Here is a 20,869-nt window from a genome sequence, read left to right as displayed (position 1 = left end):
ATCGATCCAACTAAACCAAGGTTTTATTCGGTCAATGTTTATAAGGATTATTGTCACCAAGACAAGTTGCTACACTTTTGTGAAGTTATATTTTCAAGATATACAGAAAACAGAATTGTAATCATAATGATCCAACAGCACAAAAAGTATGACTGGCAAAAGTGACGAAAATCAGTCCCACCAAAAAGTACAAAATGTAGTCTCTACAGCTAACAGCTAACACCACGGAGGAATATTATAATTACACAAAGAAGTAAGGCATAGTAGCTTCCAAAACTATATCTGTAGCAGTGATACCATAAATGTCCTATAATTCTAATCTCAAGACTTGGACACCATGTCATAAGCTGTTTCTTATAGAATCTGCTTCTTCAAAACTATCATATCATTTGTAGTGTTTTTATCATACAAGAGATAAACATTTATAGAGCAGTAGCCAGCAATAGTAAACTTGTCTTTTCATCAAACCTTCATCTTTACATTTCCTAATTCTAGAGAACCATAATCCACCTAATCGTAATAGAATATCAACAACACAATGTCAGCCAGAATAGTGCATATTTTTGCTTTTCATAGTTTTTGTTTTCACAAATTTTCACCATCAACAAAGAACAGTATCTTCAGTAATTTTCATCATCTGAACATAGACGTTTTCTTGCATGCATTAAGTCTCTTTGGTGGTCAAAATAAAGCTGTCGTATTCATGTGAAAGGTACAAACCCAAAGTCTATTAGGGACTTGTAACAGGGAGTGAAAAAAACATGGCAAAGGTCTCTCTTGTGGTTTTAGTAAGTTTTTCTTTTAGCCCCTTTCCCTCTCTTTGGCAACTCCCGAGCCCAGCATTTGCATTGTATATGTTGAGTTGTGTAAGTAGCACTTCAAACATAGTTTTATCTCCTCCCTTACCCCACAGGTAGGGATTGCAGCCATATTGGTCAGGATGTTTAATGTTTGCTTTCCATTATCACCACTTGAAGTAGACCGATTTTTAGAAATTCTTTATGAAAGTAATATTTACTCTCAAGTCTATTCTATCCAGTTGTCATTTCTGGGGTCTGCAGCACTACACGCACTGGTCTTATAAAACTACTTTAAGAGGGGTTGCATTGAGCTTTCTAGTCTTCCGAGGAATCGGAGTGGCGGCGGGAACGAGCAGGATGGCCACTGGCTGCCCCGCCCATGGCCCCGATCAGACCCCCTGCAGTGTTGAAGAGGTTGATGGGAGAAGTACCATCTGTGATCAGGGTAGAGGTCAGGCCCAGGCCCTTCAGTAGTTTGACCTGTGGATGGGTAAAGAACATGTTTAAAGACAGTACATGAGCATGTATTCAGAACGTAATGCATATATGGCAATTAGTCTGCTATTTAAACCTATCATAACTGCTAAATTTCTTTTGTTCTCTTTGGTCAACGTTGCATCGGAGTAACAGCCGTTGCATAAGATATGTCTTTGGACACAACTAAATGAACCTATATGCGAGATGTTAACCTTGAATACGCAAACACGACCTTAAATGCTTACATTCTGGTGACGTGCTGTGTAGATGGTCATAGATTTTGATAGGGCATTAGGTGTTTCTTGTGAAACAAAGAAAAACATAACAAAACAAAGAAGCACATGAAAAACCCTGACCTGTAGCTCAGGACCGGCCAGGGCGATAGACTGGATAGTCTGGGCGCCGATGGCGTCCACCTGGTTCTTGAACTTCGTCGTCTCAATTTCGGCCATTTCCCTTAGCTTCGCCACTTCCATGTCGTTCTGTTCCCGCAAGTACTTCAACTCGGCCTCGCGCGCTGTCGACAGGCGCTCAAGCTCAGATTCCTACAAAATCAAGATGTGGTCAAGTTTAGTACACCCACTAGGCTGATACTTTTTTTAATACTTATTTTTGGACACAGTATCATCAAATGGTATAAAATGATATAGGTACAATACATGTTTGCTACCTTTGTATGTATGTTACCTTTGTGACTCTTAACATTTCTATTTTCCAGTCATTCAACATGTTTGGAAGAAAAAACTTTTTTTCATGGATATACAGATTAAGTAATTGACAATGATGAGCATCTACTTATGATGAGTCAGGCATTTGTAGAGTTATAAAGACACAAACACTGAGTCATTGTTGATATTTAGTTCTCAGAAAATTAGTCCATATCAAATGACCACTGAAACATGATATTTTCACAGACACAACAGATGTCATCCACACAATCAATTTTAAGTGACCTAAGTAATGAAAACCTACAGCTTCAATCTTGGAGGCCTGTGCCTTGAGTTTTGCCTGCTCAACCGCCGCCTCGCCTTCGATCCTGGCTGCCTCGGCGCGAGACTGGGCCTCTGCTTTGGCTTGTCCGGTGCTCTCCACCGCAGCACTAAAGAAGGAAGGAAACACAATATCATCGCTGTTAGAACTAGGATAGGACTGACCAGCAACACAAGACACTGCCCATGGCCATGACACCAGAGTGCTACCATCATCTCGAGATGGAAGGATGCCTTCTACCATAATTTGATCCAGAACAGTCTAAAGTCAGGAAAAATGTGCATGGAAATACAAATCCTACAAATCAGTAACAACTTGGTAGATGTATATAATTTGGTTTGCATTTCTTGAGATCTTTGATCACCGTTGCTCATTTCAATAAGAAGCTTTTATTTCACTGGACAAAAAAGTCTTCTGTAGCCCATTTAGGAACATAAGTCGAAATGTTAAATGCATGGCAGTTTTTATTCCACATTTTCAATCATGAACACTGAAGAGCTTTCATGCTACAGGAAGAGTGCACATCTCTTGGCAGTCAGAATATATCAAGAAAGCAAATGTCATTGACGAGCATGCAGACAACAGGAATAGTTCTACTATGGGTCACTTGAATTGATCATGACGGGTGGAAGATGGTTTAACTCCACAATTTCAGTCAGAAGAGTGCACACCTCTTAGCCTGCAGTTCCAGCAGGTCTCGACGTGAATTCTCCGCCTCTGCCTCGTCCTGAATCTTCTGCCGCTCCAGGCGACCTTTGGCCTCCTGCTCCACGCGCTCCGCCTCGTGCCTGGCCGCCGCCTCCTGTGAGTTGGTGGTGATCTCGATGGCGAGCGTGACGGACTTCTGCAGGGAGTCTCGTGTGCGCTGGTCCACGGGCTCCACGGACTGGATGTCCACGCTGGTGATCACAAGGTTGTTCTGGGGGAACGTGAAACTGTACAGACAGAGGGCAATGTTCAGTGATTATCAGCAGGATATTCAAAGGGGAATTTGGAACTGTAACACTCCTTTATGCATTGACTATCCAAAATTACCCCATAGCTTTTGTTGTACCCTTGATACATATATCGCTGATCGGTTTGCTGATTCAGAGCTTGCAGTGCCTAGTAGCAAGTTTCCTTGCTGTTTCAGAGCCAGGGTATATTTCTATAGAGACGGGTTGCTAGCCCTCCCCCTTTACCATACTCGAGGCACATCCTCAAACACAGGACCCGACTTTATGTCCCATCCAAAAGTACACAAATTAGAAAAGTGAAAGAAAAGGGTACTCACACATTGCGAACCTTGTTGCTCTCATCCAGACCAAATACTGATGCCCTGATGATTCGAGCCGAGTTCTGGAATTACAATTTGATTCACTGAGGTTACAATCCTGATTGTTATGAAAGTTGTACTTGAGGAGATTACAAGAGTGAATAATATGCTCCATAATGTTAGAACCTTCAGAACACTACCGGGTACTGTAAATCGTGAAACAGTCACAGTGGTTTTAAGACTGCAGTATTTTGAAATCTCATCACAAACTCATATATTAAGTATTACATGTATTTGTTTCACCACAAACTTTCACCATGTTTCCTTTTCCACTAACACGAAAATGACCTCACCTTGTGGAAATCATCAAACTGAACGCCAGCAACAGCGCCACGGACACGGGAGGCAACAGCCTTGCAGGCATCGCCGACAAAGTCTGGGACGCTGAAAATTTTCTTGCCATCTTTCTCCTTGTCCTTGACATCAAAGTGCCTGGAGGTCACAAGAAAAGAACACTGATGTGAGACCAATAAGTTATAGTAAGCTAGGCTGTAGGCAGGAAAATATGGTAACACTGGTATGAGACCAATGATATATTTGCTAGTTAGTTGGAGCAGGTAGATAGTGGGATTTAGAAGGTTCCATTTGATATAAGGGAGGAACAGGTCACAAATCACCTACCAGTTGTAGCTCATCTGCAGCTGCAGACGGGCATGATCAGCCGTCTCTATGACGATGATGTCGGTGCAGAAGTCAGGCCCGAGGAGCAGGCACAGGGACTTGATGACGTTGGGTCGTTTGGGCTTCCCCCCAGACAGACTGAGCTGGGTGAACTGTTCATCAGGACCGAGCAGCACCAGTTCCGGACCAAACACAACCCTGAAATATAGTCAGCAATCCATGGTCAGTATTGGTCACTGATTGTAACCCAGAGATTCTATTCAACTTATTGACCTATCAAGGAATATCAAACATGGAGATATGAACTGCAACTGCAAAAGAAAAATTCTGTATGACTCAGAATCAGGAATTTAAATCTGCCCAACAGATATCTTAGACATCATGCACACGTCGATACTACATGAAAGTTTGTGTCACTGTCTTCCACTAGTAATTTGCTAGTTTGGTTTTACTTCTTGAGAAATTCCACAGTAAAAATCAAGATCATAATATTATAGACATAAAGATACCATATATCAATATCATAGATACCTTGCTTTCTTCTCCTTGTAGTCGTAGATCTGGACAGCAGCGTTGTGAGGCACACGGAAGGTCACGACCTTGGTTTTGTCACGTGGCTGATCGGGACGCGGGCGGGTACCACGGTCGCTTCGGTCTGCAAGAGGATCCTAAACAAGCAAACAGGTGAAATTCAGAACAGTTCAGAGAGCTTTTCCTAAGGCAACTAAATAAAGGAATTCTGTAGCTTTCATTCCCTAAATGGGAGATTGCCTAATAGATGTCTGGCATACCCCAAAGTCCTGGTATCTAGTTTCAAAAACTGTTACAGTAGTGCTGTGCAGCTTCAGCTTAAGCTACAGCTACAACTCTATAGCTTAATTGCAACATTGAAGCTTAGATTGCATATGTTTAAAGCAAGAAAAAAAGCATTTGTGCCTTTTTTTGCATTCACATCTATGCCAGGTTTAAGCACATACACATCACACAACCAGAAATGCATAGTGAAAGCTACAGTAATTTCTCAGTTGCACCCATGCAAGTTGCTCTCTACTTTGCCTTAACTTACACTCCCAACATTACTGTAGGCCTGCACAGCCATGCCAACTTCAGCAGCTCTGTAGCGAGGCTGAGATCTCTGCTGTTTTTGAACTTGAACCTGTTGTTGAACTTCCTGTTGAATTTCCCCTAGATCAGGACATATGTTCATCATAGACCCAAATGCAGGTCTGCCTGTGTCTAGTACCTATACAGTGGGGTTACAAAACAAAGGAATAAATTTGACCGATATTAGAATGAATAAGCTCACCTGTGTTGGTAGGTAATATGATTAATGACAGTAAAAACCGTCTTTTTTAATGCAAGTTAAGTATAAGTATCACTTAAAATTTCAGATGCCGGAAGTGTACATTATCCGTGTTGGAAAATTTTTTTAGCATCTTTGATCATCTTGATTAAGCTTATGTGGAGCGATCTGATGCATTGAGGTAAATCTAACATTTATTCCTTTGTTTCCCCATCTATTACCTGTCTCAAAGAATGAGCACTGTACTAATACATGCTTGACTACAGGTAAATCTGGCTTTCTCTGCGCAAGACATTTTAGGACCTGCCACACTTGGGTTCCTGATATTTTGGTCATACAGTTTCTTTGCCAACATTTTGCTCAAGTTTGACTGGTTTTCCAGTCAGCAGATGTACCTACCAAGTTTTGTGTGAGGAGAGCCTCCACGGCTGGCGGCAGCTGTTTGGCCCAACTCTCCTCATCCTGGTCCAACATGTAGGTCTGTCCGCAGACCGCACGGACCTGCAAGGTCAAAGGTCATACATTATCTGTGCTTCAGACATGCAAAACAATCAACAGAGTTGCTATGCAGAATAGCAGATTTGTTTGTGTATTTTACACTCAGCTTTTTAGTTCTTGGGGGGAAAGTTTTGCTTATACTGCACAGTGTGACCACAAAACTTGAAAATGTTCAAATGCAAAGAATGTGAACTAAAAGATCCCTACCAAAAGAACTGGTTTCAGTCCTTGTTAATGGAAAAGGGTCAATGGTCAGTTGATAGCAAATAAGCAAATGTGGAACCAAATTGTTCACCTTGCCAGTTTTGATATTCCGGATGTAGATACCCTCGTTCTCGTCCAATGGAATGGCCTTCCTCTTCATCACCACGGTAACCTCCACGGGCGGAACATACTCCTTAGGGCCGCGGATCATCCAGCGGTCTCCAGGTTTGCGCTCTACTCCGTCCTTCTGCTGCAAAGAAAATTTAATTTTGTGATCAATGATAGATTTATATATTATAGATGACGGCATGTCAAAAGTAGTATAGATAGTAGAGTAGAAGTGCAGGGTTGGAGGCTAATAGATATTGCACAAGAATCACAAGCAGTGACTGGCATGCAACTGCACTAATGGAATGGCTTGGGTAAAAACAATTTGCACTGTTAGTGATTATCAGTCACAGCAAATATTCATGGACAAACTTTAACAGTTAAGCCCACAGCAATCTACACACATCTACAAGTTCTGAGCTTTTGATAGACTATAAGACTTGGAGATTGTACATTCTCATCATAGATGACCTTAAAACAGCATTGGTCTGATTGAATCCAAAGAATTCACTAATAAGTGTTATCTATTCATGGCAGAACATGGGAAAATCAATGAAGCATACAAAGTTTGCTTACAAGACGTAACAAAAACAAAATAAATAGAGATACGATACCACGCAATCAAAACCCACAAAATTACCTTGTAGTTCATGCACCATTTGGCAAACCGAAATCACACTGTATGCAATCAAACAGAATTAGTTGCATTTGCCATCACTAATCCAATCAAGTATGATGAGTTTTTCTTTTTTCATGCCCTAACACCACAAACTCAAGCAAAGCTACAGAGATCCAGATGCTGTAGTCACCGGTGTTACCTGGGCGCCGGCTGGTTTGGACGACACTTCCTCATCAGCTTCCTCATCGTCAGTCTAAGCAAAACAGACCTGCTATGAAATACCTCACAGAAAAACATCTATTGCTGACCTGAAAGCCTGACTTTGCCCTTATGTACTCCAAAGGGGTTTAAATCCTATCTAAACCTCCTTGGGCACTCTGGTTCTCTAAAAATTGAAATGACTATAATTTCTTTATCTATATAATAAAGAAAAAAGTGATGTTCTTACAGCATCCATGTCCTTAAAGGCTTCGTTAGCCTTAAGGATGAGTCCCTCGTCCTCTTCCAAGATGTACATGGGCTGGATCCCGTCCTCCAGGGTCTCCCCTGGCTGCAGGAAGAAGGACTTCTCCCCCTGAAACAAACCACAACATCTCTCTTACTTCCTTCAAGTTGATAGCAAGGCCTCAAGACGCAATTCAAGACTGTCTGGTTTTCCTTGAATTAATATCTTTATTTTGACAGCAGTTCAATACAAGTGATAGGAGTTCAATATTAGTGAAAAACCACAGAAATAATATGTTGGTTGGAAAGACAAAAAAAAATTAGCATTCTGGTTCAATGATATATGAGGTTGACGTGAGATATTGTCTATGTGGACTGGACAACGCCACTAACTTTTCATCACACACATCCACATTTCTGGCAAAGATATAAAACTTTTAAAGTACTGACCTTAACGAGCTTCCGCTGGCCCAACTGGGGTTTCCCATCCTCCCCTACAGGGTCCACGATCACGGCGTACTCGCGGTTGCTCAGGGTCGTGATGTTGATCACTCCAACAACCTGGAAAGTAAACATGGAAACTCAAATTTAGATGTACTGTGCATGTGTATCAGCTTGATTCTCATATTCTCTAAATCTTTACATTTTACTAATTCCTAATGCCTTTTTAACATTTTCTCTGCCAAACTAGCCTTATGGTAGTTGTATTGGATTTAGGCAGCTTTAGGTGTTAATATTTATATGGCCTGTGCTGTCAATCATGCATTACAACTACAGTTATAACAGGGTGTGTTTCGGCTCTCATACCTCCTCATAAACATCCGGAATGTGAGTCTCGGTGTCCTCCATTGTGATGAGCCACTCCTCACCGCTCTTCCTCGTCTGGTTCTTGAAGTCCTTGAAGGTCCGCAGCGCTCGCATGTGCAGAGCTTTCTGTAACACACATTTGAATACACCCATGGTCAGCAGTGCTCTAAAAATGCTATAGTTAAGTGAAAGAAGGCACTGACAAAAATCTGCCATAAGATTGCAATGGACTTATCCTAGTTGTCAATCAAAATTGAAGTTTAACCAAGAAGAAAGTGGCTGCACATATGTCACATTTTTTGCATACTTCTGTTTTTATTTTCTATTGCAGTCTAAATTTTGAATAATGTAGGCAGGTACATGGGATTGGTCTATATGCAACAATAGAATTTGAAGAAAATGTTTGTTCAAGATACCTTTTCTGTCAGGACATAGGCGTTCACCACGTCCACAACCTCCTCATATGCACCGGGCAGATAGGCTCCCACCTTCTTCACAACCCACTCTTCACCTGAATGGACAAAAAACAAAATTGTGTCATGCACCATTATTTAGTAGAATCAGAATAAACAGAGTTATGGCTTATATTGTGAAATGATAGAGAATGACTGCCAGTAGTAATCTTCATTAAAAACATCTTGAGATTTTGTGCAAAATTGTAAGATGTTTTGAATAAATCTTGAGATGTTTTAGAAATATGTTGAGATGTTTAAAAAAAATCTTGAGATGTTTTAGAAAAATCTTGAGACATTTTGAATAAATCTTGAGATGTTTTAGATAAATCTTGAGATGCTTAACCAAAAAATCAGAATCAGAGTTTGCAATGTCACCTGTGACCCTGTGGTTGCCATCGCGGTCTTCTGTCTCCTTGCGCGCCCTCAGCTTGATGGCCTGGTTCGGCAAGATCACGGTCGCACGGACTGTCTCGTCAACTACAACCTCCTTCCTTGGAATGTAAGTGCCTATTTAAAGGAAAGAAATGCAGCATAAGACATAGTGGCAACCGGAGAAATCTGCTGTAAGAAACAAATCAAAACAAAGCATTCTTAATCTTTGAATTGCATGCAGGAATCAGCGACATACAGTTTGGAAAGTATGGCTGCCAACTATTCAGAACTTCATCCCAGTCCTTGATTTGGATGATTATAAAAACATCTAGCTAGTCTATGAAATAATTGCATATTGAGTATCTAACCTGGTCCTTCAAAGAGCCATTCATCTCCGGCCACTCTCTTCTGTCCTGTCTGGTCTTCAAAGTCCAGGACTGCCCGCAGCCTCAGGGCAGTGTCCGCAGAGACCACTTTCAGGGGCGTCACATTCTGGAAGGGGGTAATAGATTAGATAACGTTTTAACCCTTTCCATGCTGAGGATATTTCAGTCCATTTGTACAAGGTTACTTAGTGTTAGGCAGCAGGGAGATGGCTATATCTGCCTCCAAAACTGTATAAAAGCTTTTTCTGGCTAACAAACCTGTAAACCATGATATCATGTAACGTTGGGTAACCTAAATTCGTGGGGTACTTAAAGTCGGGATTTTTCGAAAACGGGGTATTTAGGGATATGTGCTACATGCAAAATCAGTTATAACGCCAGCAATGCAAAGCAGATAGACTAACGTATTCAGAACACTGGCTGAAAAGCTTCGATAACCATGCATTAGAAGTTGGCGACGTCAAAACCTCTCCGTCCCTTATTGACAGAGTCTGGGGGCTTCGTGGGAGAATCACCCAGCACGGTTGTTCGCTGGTTTATAAGACAAATGTCACATCTCCTGCCTGCTAAACACAATTATTTATAAGACAACTTATTACAATCTCTTTTGCTAACCTGCAACTATATTCTAAGTGTGATCAATCATCAAAACTCCTCTCTGTTGCTACAACCTACGGCACGTGTATTTTCCCGCCGCCATATTGTTAACCAGAATCCTGTTGTCAAGCAGACGACAAAGGTTTGTGAGGAACACTTTTTTGTCTAAATGCTGCGTGTGATAGTGGACTGAGGAAGATATTTTCCTCAAAGTTTGCTCCTAACACAACAAGGAACACATGGACATAGTAGTATTACCATTGCTACGGCATCCAGCTAACTTCCCATGAATAATGTAACGTTACACGTTGCCCGATGATGACGATGGGCCGACTTTGAGTGAAGTTCTACCGACTCAACACACGGGTTGTTCCCGAACTGGCCTGATGTGTGCGGTACGGCCGTTTCTTCGTGTATTTTTTTTACTTGGACACGTCTATATCCATAGCACTCTCCTCAAGCCAAGGATAGAACGAATAGCTGCTGTATAAAATGTGATTAGCGGTAAGATATTCAAGACGAATCTTCTCTCCCGAATTAATGTGCCCCCCTGTCCGACAGCACCACAATTGTGCGTGCGGCGCACGGTAGTTTCAAGTTGAAATATTATGGTGTCAGCACGACTAGAGACAAAATCTACCATATATATGATTAGTGCAAAGATAGTACATGATACTGACAGAATAATAGAAAAAAAGGATGGTTTATTGTTCTGCTAGATTGATTTCAGTCAACCATTATCGGAAAAATCCCGAATTTAGGTTACCCAACGTTATACCATATTTCAGAGATGAAAGCATTCCATACATGACATTAGACCTCTGTAAATATTTAGCTGATCTGATAATGACCAAAATTCTGTTACTGAATGTCTTGAGTATTTGTTATTCTGTTATCTCTGTCTGCTAACCTTTAACCTTAAGTTGATTTCACATGACCATCTCTGATCTTGTGTAAAACAACCTTTGGGATGGGGACAAAGGGTGATTCTGCATCATATCACCATTGATTTTATTACACTTAATGTACTTTGATTCTTTACCCTTTCAACAGTTATCTAATAGTGGCTGATCGATGATACACTTCCCTATACCAATAGTTATAGCATTACAATCTAATATGTCTACTAAATTGTTTAGATAAAAAATCATGTTATATCTATCACTAAAAGGTTACCTAGAATAAATCTATCGTGGCTGGTTGAAATCCTGCGTGCTTACACCTACATCATCAATAGTTTTCATATTACATTCAAATGGTAAAAGATAACACACATGGAGTACGCTATGTATCTAGAATGTAATGAGCTATCCTGCTATCCTATCATAGCTTTTTCATCCTCTTTGGTCAACATTGTATAAGAGTTACAGTCGTTGTATAAGATATGTCTCTCGACACAACTGTATGAACCTATATATACCAGATATTAACCTCAAATACGCGAACATGACCTTCAATGCTTACGTTCTGTATAGGTGCTCATAGAGTATCATATCTCCTTCTCTAAGTCCTAGAAACCTTTCAGCCCACCTGTTTGAGTGTTTCTCCAGGGAAGAGTGGGAAGGGGTCCTGCGCCAGGCGGATCTCCAGGTCGGCGTGGACCAGCTTCACCTGTCCGCTGGTGTCGTACACGGTGGCCCCATCCTCACCGCGCACCACAGGGTTCTCCACGACGCAGTAGTGGCGCGGCGGCACCGTGATCATCTTCTCTGGAGGCAACACAACCCTGGACACAACAAAAATAAAAAAAATTAATATGATTATCTCATTTCAATGGCAAAGTCCCAAATACACATCAGTAGGTTAAGTAAAACAGACACTACATTATGGACTGGCGGCAAGATCACCTCTGGAGGCAGCACAACTCTGGAGACAACAAAGCCATATGAGCATATTTTACTATGACAAGACTTCCTAGCCTGATTTAATCATGCTTGATAGCAGCTTCCCGTAAACAAGCAGCCCATAAGTATGTAATCACAGCCCCGGACAGCTGGAGTTTGCATAATATGCAGACTAAAGACTTCCATATCTTTTAAAATGTTGTAGTGTCAAGTACTCAACAGGTCCAGTTCTCTTGTCAGCCAAGGTAAATTCTAGATCTCTCTATCATCAATCATTGTGATGAGCACTTGTAAATGAGTAATAGATTCACTTTGTGATTAATTTTTTGAAAGTCCTGTACATCGTAATTTTTACATATTATGTAACGTTTAGCATTTTCTTCATTGTACCAGTGACCAGTGACATGAGTTTCCTGCATATGAGTGACAAGGTTTTAAAAGACAATTTGGCAAAGTCCCAAAGAATTGCATGGACCCTACCCTACCATACCAACATTACAATATCGGGAGCATCATGTAGAAAAACCATTATTAACAAGGTTTGCTCAAGGTCTGTGAAGAATCAGTTCCAAAATTGTCATTCATCAAATCCCATTACCAAATTGGTATTGACTGCAGAACAATGTAATGTTATTTCATGATAAATTATTCAGAATGCAAAGTCATACAATTCTTCAAAAACATGGACCTTTGCTACTTTGAATATCATGTTGAAAACTAGCTTTCAATCAATGATATCTTTTATCATTTTTCTGGGTAATAAACATGTACATACAGTAAATTTCATCCTGCTTTACACCTTGCGTACACTTGTATAGTGAAGTTTTTATTGTACTGACGACTCCTTCAATGAGTGGGCGTGTGTATGCTTGCCTGATGCTTCTAGGGTTAATGTTGGTTGTACTATAAATGTGTACTGTGGCGGTCGTTCGGTGTAATGTAACCAGCTGCTGTTACGCTGCGTGCCTGCAAAGCTGGTGTGTTATGTCGAAGGGTGGTTATACAATGTACAGGCTATACAGATACAGAATTTCTACAGGTGAAAATGAACAGAACATACTTCTCATTGTCCTGTCGGATGTAGGTTTTTGGCCCAACCTCGGTCCTGGTGACGTTGAGGTTCTGGTCCAGCACGTGCATGTAGTAGAATGGCGGGATGCGGAAGATGGACTCCTCCGCATTCCCTCCCGAAAACCGACCCTGCTTTCTGTCCGTCATTGTTACTGATCGTTGTCGAGACTATGATACTGTAAACAAAGAGAAACTCTTAATTCATTGTGTATGTATGATGTGATTATATTGAATCATGTAATCTAAAAAATGTGAATATCATAAAGAAAACAACAACAGCAAAACAATATTTGTAGCATAGAGTGATATTATGATCAAAAGTGTGTATCAATGTACTTATAGATATGTACCAATGTACATAATATCTGATTCGGTCAGACCATTAAGATGTCCTGTCATGATCACACACATTTGTTATAATTACCCGGTAAAATGAAAGGGTTTATCAAGGAAAGATGTGGCAGGACATGACACCACATGATACAGCTGTATCCATGGGTTTAGCTCAGTACTGAATCACCTATTTTAGAAGAAAAAGTAGGCTGCAAACAAATAACATCTTACTTGGTACCTAAAAAGGCAGACCTTGCAACCTAAAATCCAGCCATTTTAGCGTAAAGCTACTCTGACCAACTGGCATCGTAGGGCCCAGTTGGGCAGCGGATAAGCTAGAATCTTAGACAGCACATGTAACCCTATCCCATTGAGACAGTCTTGTACAAACTGACCTGAATCTATCCAGCGATGCTTGACCAACCTAATTCTTCCCCTGTTACTGCACTGTAAAGAGGCCTGGAATGGCATGTACACAAAGCCGTACCTTTGTGTCTGAATACAATCAGGACCTGTGACCAGCGTCCTTTGCACAAAGGTGTGCGTGGGCGGGGCTAGCCCTCGCAAATAACAAATATCACCTGTTTGTCCTACATTGTACAGATAGGGCAAACATGACTTGTCTTTTTTACCTTTCGTTGTCCGTTTTTCACCAGCATGTTTATAGCTCCTATTTCTATCTGATGGTTATATCAACATTACGAAAATTCAGTATTTACCATTGTAGACTGATTAGGAGTGTATTATTACCTGTCCTTGAAAATTTGTACCAAATGCCCAAAACGCATAAAGCTATGAATAATTGACTTGGGGTTAATAAACGCATACACTTAGGACTATCATAAAACCTGTTCATTCTAGTCTATATCTGTCAATCCTTCCTTGCTCCTTCACTCACCAGGCCATGCATGGGAGAAAATTTCCCATCTTAAAGAAGAAATCTATTGGGCTAAATTGTTGATTGTGAAGACAGTTAAGTACAGCCCACAACTGTACATTTATTTGACCACTAAGCTTCAGAAACATTGCCCTTGCAATAGATGTCAGGTATGTGTAGGACAAGAGAAATGATACCTTGGAATGCATATGAATACTGCAGCATGTCAATGCCCGTTATTAAGGTTAGTCTCTGATGTCATGAGCTGAGCTGGATTGTGACATCTTAGTTTAAGAAGGTTTAGGTACATCTCTATGGTGACAGTAAATCTTTGATGATTTTCTCAACATTGTGTACCAAGTTGCCTTGCCAATAAATAATCATGCGGATCGAATTTTGAATATCACTAATCAATGCTTTATCAACCTTATAATTTCATAATCCCCCTATCGATAATCTCATTTCTTTTATTATGCCATGGGGTGAGGCACATTCTCTCTTCAACATTTGACAACAGTTTTCTGGTTAATTTCAAAAGGTTTCCAAAATGTAACGGCTATTGCATCAACACATGCCACTTTCTCAAAACAAATAGTCTGGCATGGTATGATCATGAAAAGCATTTGACGTCACATCGTCTGACGTCATCCAGCTTTAAGATAAGATTACTAAGCCGAGATAATCTGCAAGGTGATTGTTCAGCAAGAATGGATGGATCGTTGAAAATCTGCCGCTTTGTTGACGTTATGCATGACTTGCTTTCTTACAGCTGCTGATAGAAATGAATGATGTCGGTCAAGAAATAAGTTGTGCTGTAAATTTTCTTCCTGAACTTAAAAACTCAGCACTAACAGGTCCCCTGAGGCCATCCTTAGTTTACAACGAAATAGACATCCTAAGAAGGGTGACTGCACGTATAACATAGCATTCACGGGCATCAGCAGAAGTTAGTGTTACAGACTGACATGAAACAGGAACCATTCGCACGCACAAAACTAGAGAGGAATGCACTACGTCCTAAGGTCTAATGTCTACCAGTCTGTTCCTCTTTTTGCGTAGCTACAAAATGGTCAAGCAAGGCGCGGGTAGGATTTTCGTATCGAAGGAAATTTGCCGCAAAACACTGCAGGCTAGATCCAAGACCTATCCTGAGTAAGGACCTCTGGTACCTTGTGACAATGCTACTGTAACATCTACAGCAGAAATATGGCAAGGAAGGTAGCAAAAGTTGTTCAAACCTGCAGCGTTTCAGCAGCTCAGCTCAGCCCTACACGCCCAACAAGGAAGTGATATAGGGACAAGTATGGGGGCGTGGCAGGTGACCTATCTGACACTGACCAATAGGAGTTTCCAATTTTGACCACATGGTTACAAGATCGCGATGTCATTGGTCAAATTGCTAATTAGGTTAAATCCCCAGCACTGCTGCGCAAGTGGTTTGGGCTTGAGTCATCGGTCTGAATAGAACTTACAACTTGTTGTGCAACTCTTGCAAGCGTGGCCGATTTAAACACCTCGACAAAAACAATTACGTGTTGTCATCAAAAAGAAAAGGAAACCTACTCATGTGCTGTGATCGGAGTCCGTTTTATATGCACAATGATAGCATTCATGCATAGGCTGATAGGTGTAAACAAATAGTCAGGTGTGGTTGCTAAGGGGCTATCTACAGATTTGATGTAGTGTCCGTGCATCCAGGATACTAAGTCGGTTACACAAATCTAGCAAACGTTGCAAAGTAATTTCAGGAGTCCGAAATTCTAAGACAGACACTTAAATATATAATATATAATCATTTCGAGTAAATGTACAAAATATAAGTTATGTACTCAGTGGCATGGTATGGGTTGCAACAGTTGCTTAATTATCATGTGCATCAGGTACAATGTACATCTGTGTTACAATGGGACCTCATTTTGGGTCCCCCCCTCAAAAAAATAAAGCGGGCCAGTTTTTGTTCTTGCATGTACATGTATTCAAATGTACATGAATAATCGATGTTGCCTTCCAACATCTGCTTGGAGATTAACTCGATATAAATATGTAACTATGTATTTGAGTGAGAGAAAGAGAGAATTTGGTCTAACACAAAATGTACACTCACCAAGTTATGGCTGACTTACACCAGTGCTTTCCAGACTTTGGAGTGCCAACAAAGACCTTGGACAGGTGACCTGCCAGACTATAGCGTGACTGCCCGCTCTCTGTGTTCAGGGATGGTTGATGATGATGGTGTCCCATGATGAAGTTTTCATATCAGGGTTCTAAACTCTGATGGCTAGGCTGGGATTTGAAATCACAACCTTTTGGTCTATAAGTGGAATTGTTAAACACTAGACCACTGCACCCTACAAGTATCCTGCAAAGAGGCCTCTCCCTAAAGAAAGCTGTGTTCCCTGTCCTGTCCTTGAAAGATCACATATGAAGTGAAGGGCCTTAAAGCTGTAAACCCAAAATTTTCCTACAAAGCCTCATACATCTAAAATGTTCTAGAAAAAGGTTACTAGTATCTTGAATGACGGAGAAGTGAAATACCTTGCTTAGATGAATGATCAAAGGAAACAAAGTACTGTACCACGTCCAGTTTTATTCCTGGTACTTCACACATATTCTTGGAAACAGTTTCAGATTTACTATAATCATAATCCTTTGCCATCCAGGCTCCAAGTTTGTTGCTGTTTTCTATACACATCTTTGTACCTTTTTATCAAAAATGTGGTTGTCTAATTAGCCCTTAAGCTGCCAGTCCCGACTTAACTAGGGATACAGAAATATGCCTTGTGTGCTGGACCCGGTTATAACCGGGATAGGGTATTCCCTAGAACAAAACAGCTTTGCGTGCGTGTAGCGCGCGAAGCCGGCAAGTTAGGGGAGTTAGCGCCGCCGGGTGTTTCGCGGGTTTCGTGAGGGAGGTCAGGGGTCAAACATTTTTGATTTTTACTTGGCTAAAAAACCTGGCAGCTTAAGGGTTAGAAGTGTGCTGTCTTCAATACAACATCTATGGACTTGTCCATCAGTTAATCTCTTCCTCCTTTGTGTTATAATCTTCTGCGTCGTAATCTGTTGACTTGAACAGATGTTTGTGTTCGTAGATTCTCCGTGGCTCTGACAGCATCATTCCTCCGTCTACCATGGCCTGTTGGAACCTTTGTACCTGTGGGTAGAAACACAGAGAATTAAGTATTTAACACAAGTCAAAGAAATGACGCTACAACTCGCACTGTACTAATGGCTCCTTGACTGACAGATTTTGGTGACGTCAGGAAGCGGTATGTCCTCATCAATTCTGATATGTATGTATAGGGTTTTCTGGAACTGGCTTCCTTGTAGACCTTCCCAATATTGACCATAACTTGGAAACACCTGCTAACGCAACAACTCTCTCTAATTCATCGGAAAATTCCTTGAAATCTATCCTCGGGAAAGACCGCTGAAAAAGCCCTATTCATATACATGTATATCACAACTGATGGAGACCTTTACCGGACTGACGTCACCAAATTCAGTCAGTCTGTCGAGTAGCCATCAGCACGGCGCAAGTTCCAAATACAATAGTAGGAGAGCCCTGAACTATGACGGACTGATGCAAAATAAACATAAGTGGGAACTTGACTTTGATAGTATAGTAGGCTTTTCAATCTTAAGTTTTTCTTTCCTTTAAGTCTGAGAATCAACAATTTAATTGGTGTGACCTTGCCAAAGGAGTACAGTAAATCATTACAATGGTCTGTGTAGTGTACGGTGTTACAAGTCTCAGTGTATATTGTTGGCATCCTTACCGTTTCAGACTCTATCTTTTCGGGAACCATGTCGAACTCCATGAAGTAGATACCAGCTTCCAGACATCGCTGTGCCAGAACACGGCCAATGTTTTCTGACGCAGAAACATCACTGAAACAACAAGATTCAGGTTTAAGCACTGGAACACATCCAATATGCGAGTAACCAAAGGCTGGGATGTCAGAAAGGCTAAAATGGAAGCTACAGATTCAGGCCTAGCCTGGATGCCAGACCCCCAATCTCTAAAATATCTACACAATAGATATTTCAAAGATTGGGGGTCTGGCATCCAGGCTAATTCAGGCCATTCTGGTATACTTGACTCTACAACTAGGGGGTACACAAAAGTAAAAATTGTTCACACAATAAGCTATAGGAAACCTACCTGGTGCTATAGAGGTGTTTCCTTATGGGCCACTCGAAGGACGAGGCAGACGCAACAATGTGGCCGTTGTGGTGCTGAATATACGCAGTCACGTAACGGTTACTCTTCACGAAGTGACACCTTGGAGTGAAAAATAATTCATAAACATGTTACTTATTTTTGTTACCTGTCCTTTACCTTTTTTTCTACAGGCTTGTGATCATTACACATTCTGCTTAGAGCAGGAATACTTGAGCACTAATTTTAGAAAAATGTATAAAAAAAGGCAGAGCATTGATGAAATACAGTCATCAGTATCTGTGATTTCCCTCTTACCGCTATTAGTAAAACTCGTATGAATTCCGTAAGATTCATAGGTCTCTTGGTAGAGGATTATGTGAATTTCGTAAAATCTACATGTGTTCTATAAAAATCGTTTGAATTCCTTAAAATCTGTACATGTACTTGGGCACCCTTGGAAGAGCAGTCTGAGAAGCATGACTACTAGTATATTGTGCTTGTAGTACATCATACTGCAGTTCTCAAAACTGTTGCAAGAGACCTTAATCATTATGCTGATTGCAAAGTAACCCATTGCAAAGGATGAGCCACACGAGGACTCATGCGACACATACAACACAGCCAAATGATGGATGACAGCGGTCCTCGTCAAAAGTGACAGACGAACCACTATTGCAAAGGAATCTATGGATCATATGTATTCCATAAAACTTATAAATTCCTGTCTTCTATTTCCTTGCTGTGCACGTTTATTGATTTGATGCCCCTAGCTAACCTGTGCCAGCACTCCTTTCTGGGCCAGCTTGTTTTCCACCCCCTCTCCTTCCTCCCCAGACCCATCCGCTCCAGGTTACGAGGGTTGCGGTTGAGGAAGTCTGGACTGATGATGTCATTATCCTCAGTGTCCGGCACACCGTGGTGTGGGGTTTGTGTAGCTAGCAGTCTCACTGTAGTGACTTGCAATTGAACATTGTAGGCAAACAAATGTGGGTAAGGAAACAAGTGCATATCGTATAGTACTAGTACATACATAGTTTTTTACATTTTATCTGTGCATGCATTATGTTATAAAATAAAATAAATATAATATCTTTTAAGATAATAACACTAACATTTATATATTCTGTTTTGTTTGCTTGTTGTTTGAAACTTTGTTTATTAATGAAAAGCTCAAATCGGCATGCATGCCGCTTTTCATTGAGGTCATGAGGGAAGAGGTATCGTTTCCTAGTATTTTCGTCCCATAGATCATTCGTCCTCTTTTCGTCCCCGTTGTGGATGTTTCGTCCTCTAGGTCGGGTCCGAGTTTCGTCCACCCATTTAACAACATTTAAACCCTAAATGACTCCTTTTTTATCACGTATTATTCTATACTTGATTGAATATCAACTTACAAGTATTTTCCGGCAGCTAAAGTGTAAGCCGGCGAAGTACTTACCGTTTCCAGACGTGTCATACTTTGACCGAGATACACTTCCAGTCGGCCTTGGGCATCAGTGAATTTAGCAACATGAATATCCTAGTGTTTTTCAAAATACAGTCCCATACAGTCAATTTCCTTGTCAAAATTTCATTTTAGTCAGCTTATTTACTCATACAAACTCTGTAAAACTAAAAGGCGGCGCCCACGAGCGATTTGCAACATGCGTAAACAACCAAGATGGCGTAAACAACCAAGATGGCGATATTGTTTGTTATGATAAAAATTGAGTAACTTGTAATTGTGAGACAAGCGTCATTCAATGACCAAACATCCACACCGAGGACGAAACATCCACACCGAGGACGAAACATCCATACCGAGGACGAAACATCCATACCGAGGACGAAACATCCATACCGAGGGCGAAACGACTAGAGGACGAAACGTCTATGGGACGAAAAGACCTGATACCCTAGTGAGGTATCTACTAGTACCATACTAGGGTCAGATAAAGTGCAATAAAGTTCAACTGCATGGACCTTAAAAAGGTATAAAAACAACTTCTTTTACTGCAAAACCTATGGTTCTTTTAATATGTGTATCATATCCTCAAGGTTAGATACTTACGGCTACTTATCAGGCCCAAATTATTCAAGGTATCAAGGTATCCCTCAAAATCAACATTTGGTTGTGAACGCCCCCCTCCCCACAATCATCTCCTACAAAATATGTGTTACTAGCATCATAATTAGATATGTCTCAGAGTATTCTGGGAATGAAATGGTTTACCTGTCGACGGTCTCAATGTGGGACAATAATGCTGAGAACTCTGTAACCCGTCAGAAGTCAGCACTTTGCGAAAAATCGCCGCCGACCGGACGGCAAGTGATGAAGGACATGTGGGTCGCAAAAATGAGTTTCTAACAAAGTTCACGCAAGCAGTCATATTAAAACAACAAGGAGTGCAATCAGGCTGGTAAATATGTCCTTGTAGACCTGGAACTTTTTGGAGTCAACGTGAGGATTCGAGGTCTATTTCCAAACGTAACTTGTGGCGGAAAAGATCACCACAGATCTATGATTGTTGTATTCCCACCGATTTCACACGCCGTTCCATCTGCTTCCGGGTCATTCAGCTGTCACCGCCGACGTAGCAAAAG

At 41.0% G+C, this 20,869-nt stretch overlaps 2 protein-coding genes across 8 annotated transcripts; both read right to left on the bottom strand.

The window, feature by feature from the left end:
• Window positions 1–70: 70 nt before the first annotated feature.
• On the bottom strand, window positions 71–15,491 carry LOC136444351 (major vault protein-like). 6 transcript variants are annotated; one of them, XM_066441867.1, is made up of 21 exons: window positions 15,360–15,491; window positions 12,901–13,087; window positions 11,527–11,722; window positions 9,382–9,505; window positions 9,017–9,148; window positions 8,603–8,697; window positions 8,187–8,312; window positions 7,830–7,940; window positions 7,384–7,509; window positions 7,135–7,188; window positions 6,300–6,458; window positions 5,906–6,007; window positions 5,270–5,446; window positions 4,735–4,871; window positions 4,204–4,401; window positions 3,876–4,014; window positions 3,541–3,605; window positions 2,939–3,202; window positions 2,250–2,376; window positions 1,634–1,822; window positions 71–1,280 (listed from the first exon to the last, which is right to left on the bottom strand). In XM_066441867.1, exons 2-21 carry the CDS (start codon window positions 13,056–13,058, stop codon window positions 1,116–1,118), a joined length of 2,844 nt encoding a protein of 947 aa, XP_066297964.1. In that variant the 5' UTR covers window positions 13,059–13,087; window positions 15,360–15,491; the 3' UTR covers window positions 71–1,115. The 6 variants fall into 6 exon arrangements, with proteins under 6 accessions (XP_066297964.1, XP_066297986.1, XP_066297972.1 ...); XM_066441889.1 differs by having other exon boundaries at window positions 5,360–5,446; XM_066441875.1 differs by lacking the exon at window positions 15,360–15,491 and adding an exon at window positions 13,640–13,739.
• A 1,197-nt stretch (window positions 15,492–16,688) lies between these two features.
• LOC136444394 (large ribosomal subunit protein uL18m-like) lies at window positions 16,689–20,845 on the bottom strand. Of its 2 annotated transcripts, XM_066441938.1 has the most exons (6): window positions 20,499–20,845; window positions 19,062–19,242; window positions 18,287–18,406; window positions 17,901–18,012; window positions 17,097–17,275; window positions 16,689–16,848 (listed from the first exon to the last, which is right to left on the bottom strand). In XM_066441938.1, exons 1-5 carry the CDS (start codon window positions 20,653–20,655, stop codon window positions 17,135–17,137), a joined length of 711 nt encoding a protein of 236 aa, XP_066298035.1. In that variant the 5' UTR covers window positions 20,656–20,845; the 3' UTR covers window positions 16,689–16,848; window positions 17,097–17,134. The 2 variants fall into 2 exon arrangements, with proteins under 2 accessions (XP_066298035.1, XP_066298026.1); XM_066441929.1 differs by having other exon boundaries at window positions 16,689–17,275.
• Window positions 20,846–20,869: the final 24 nt, after the last annotated feature.

Source organism: Branchiostoma lanceolatum, chromosome 1 (genome assembly GCF_035083965.1).
Source record: "Branchiostoma lanceolatum isolate klBraLanc5 chromosome 1, klBraLanc5.hap2, whole genome shotgun sequence".
Taxonomy (NCBI): Eukaryota; Metazoa; Chordata; class Leptocardii; order Amphioxiformes; family Branchiostomatidae; genus Branchiostoma; species Branchiostoma lanceolatum.
Note: the sequence above shows the minus strand (reverse complement) of the source record. Positions and strands in the feature narration are given on the sequence as shown.

Excerpts from the sequence above, each read along its gene's own strand:
- LOC136444394 (XM_066441929.1), bottom strand. The coding sequence starts at position 20,655 with ATGACTGCTTGCGTGAACTTTGTTAGAAACTCATTTTTGCGACCCACA. Across the intron at positions 18,013-18,286 it reads AAACACCTCTATAGCACCAG|TGATGTTTCTGCGTCAGAAA; the intron begins GTAGGTTTCCTA and ends TTGTTGTTTCAG. Across the intron at positions 17,276-17,900 it reads AAAAGATAGAGTCTGAAACG|GTACAAAGGTTCCAACAGGC; the intron begins GTAAGGATGCCA and ends TTCTACCCACAG.
- LOC136444351 (XM_066441867.1), bottom strand. The coding sequence starts at position 13,058 with ATGACGGACAGAAAGCAGGGTCGGTTTTCGGGAGGGAATGCGGAGGAG. Across the intron at positions 7,189-7,383 it reads CCTTTAAGGACATGGATGCT|ACTGACGATGAGGAAGCTGA; the intron begins GTAAGAACATCA and ends TGTTTTGCTTAG. Across the intron at positions 5,447-5,905 it reads CTCTCCTCACACAAAACTTG|GTACTAGACACAGGCAGACC; the intron begins GTAGGTACATCT and ends CCCACTGTATAG.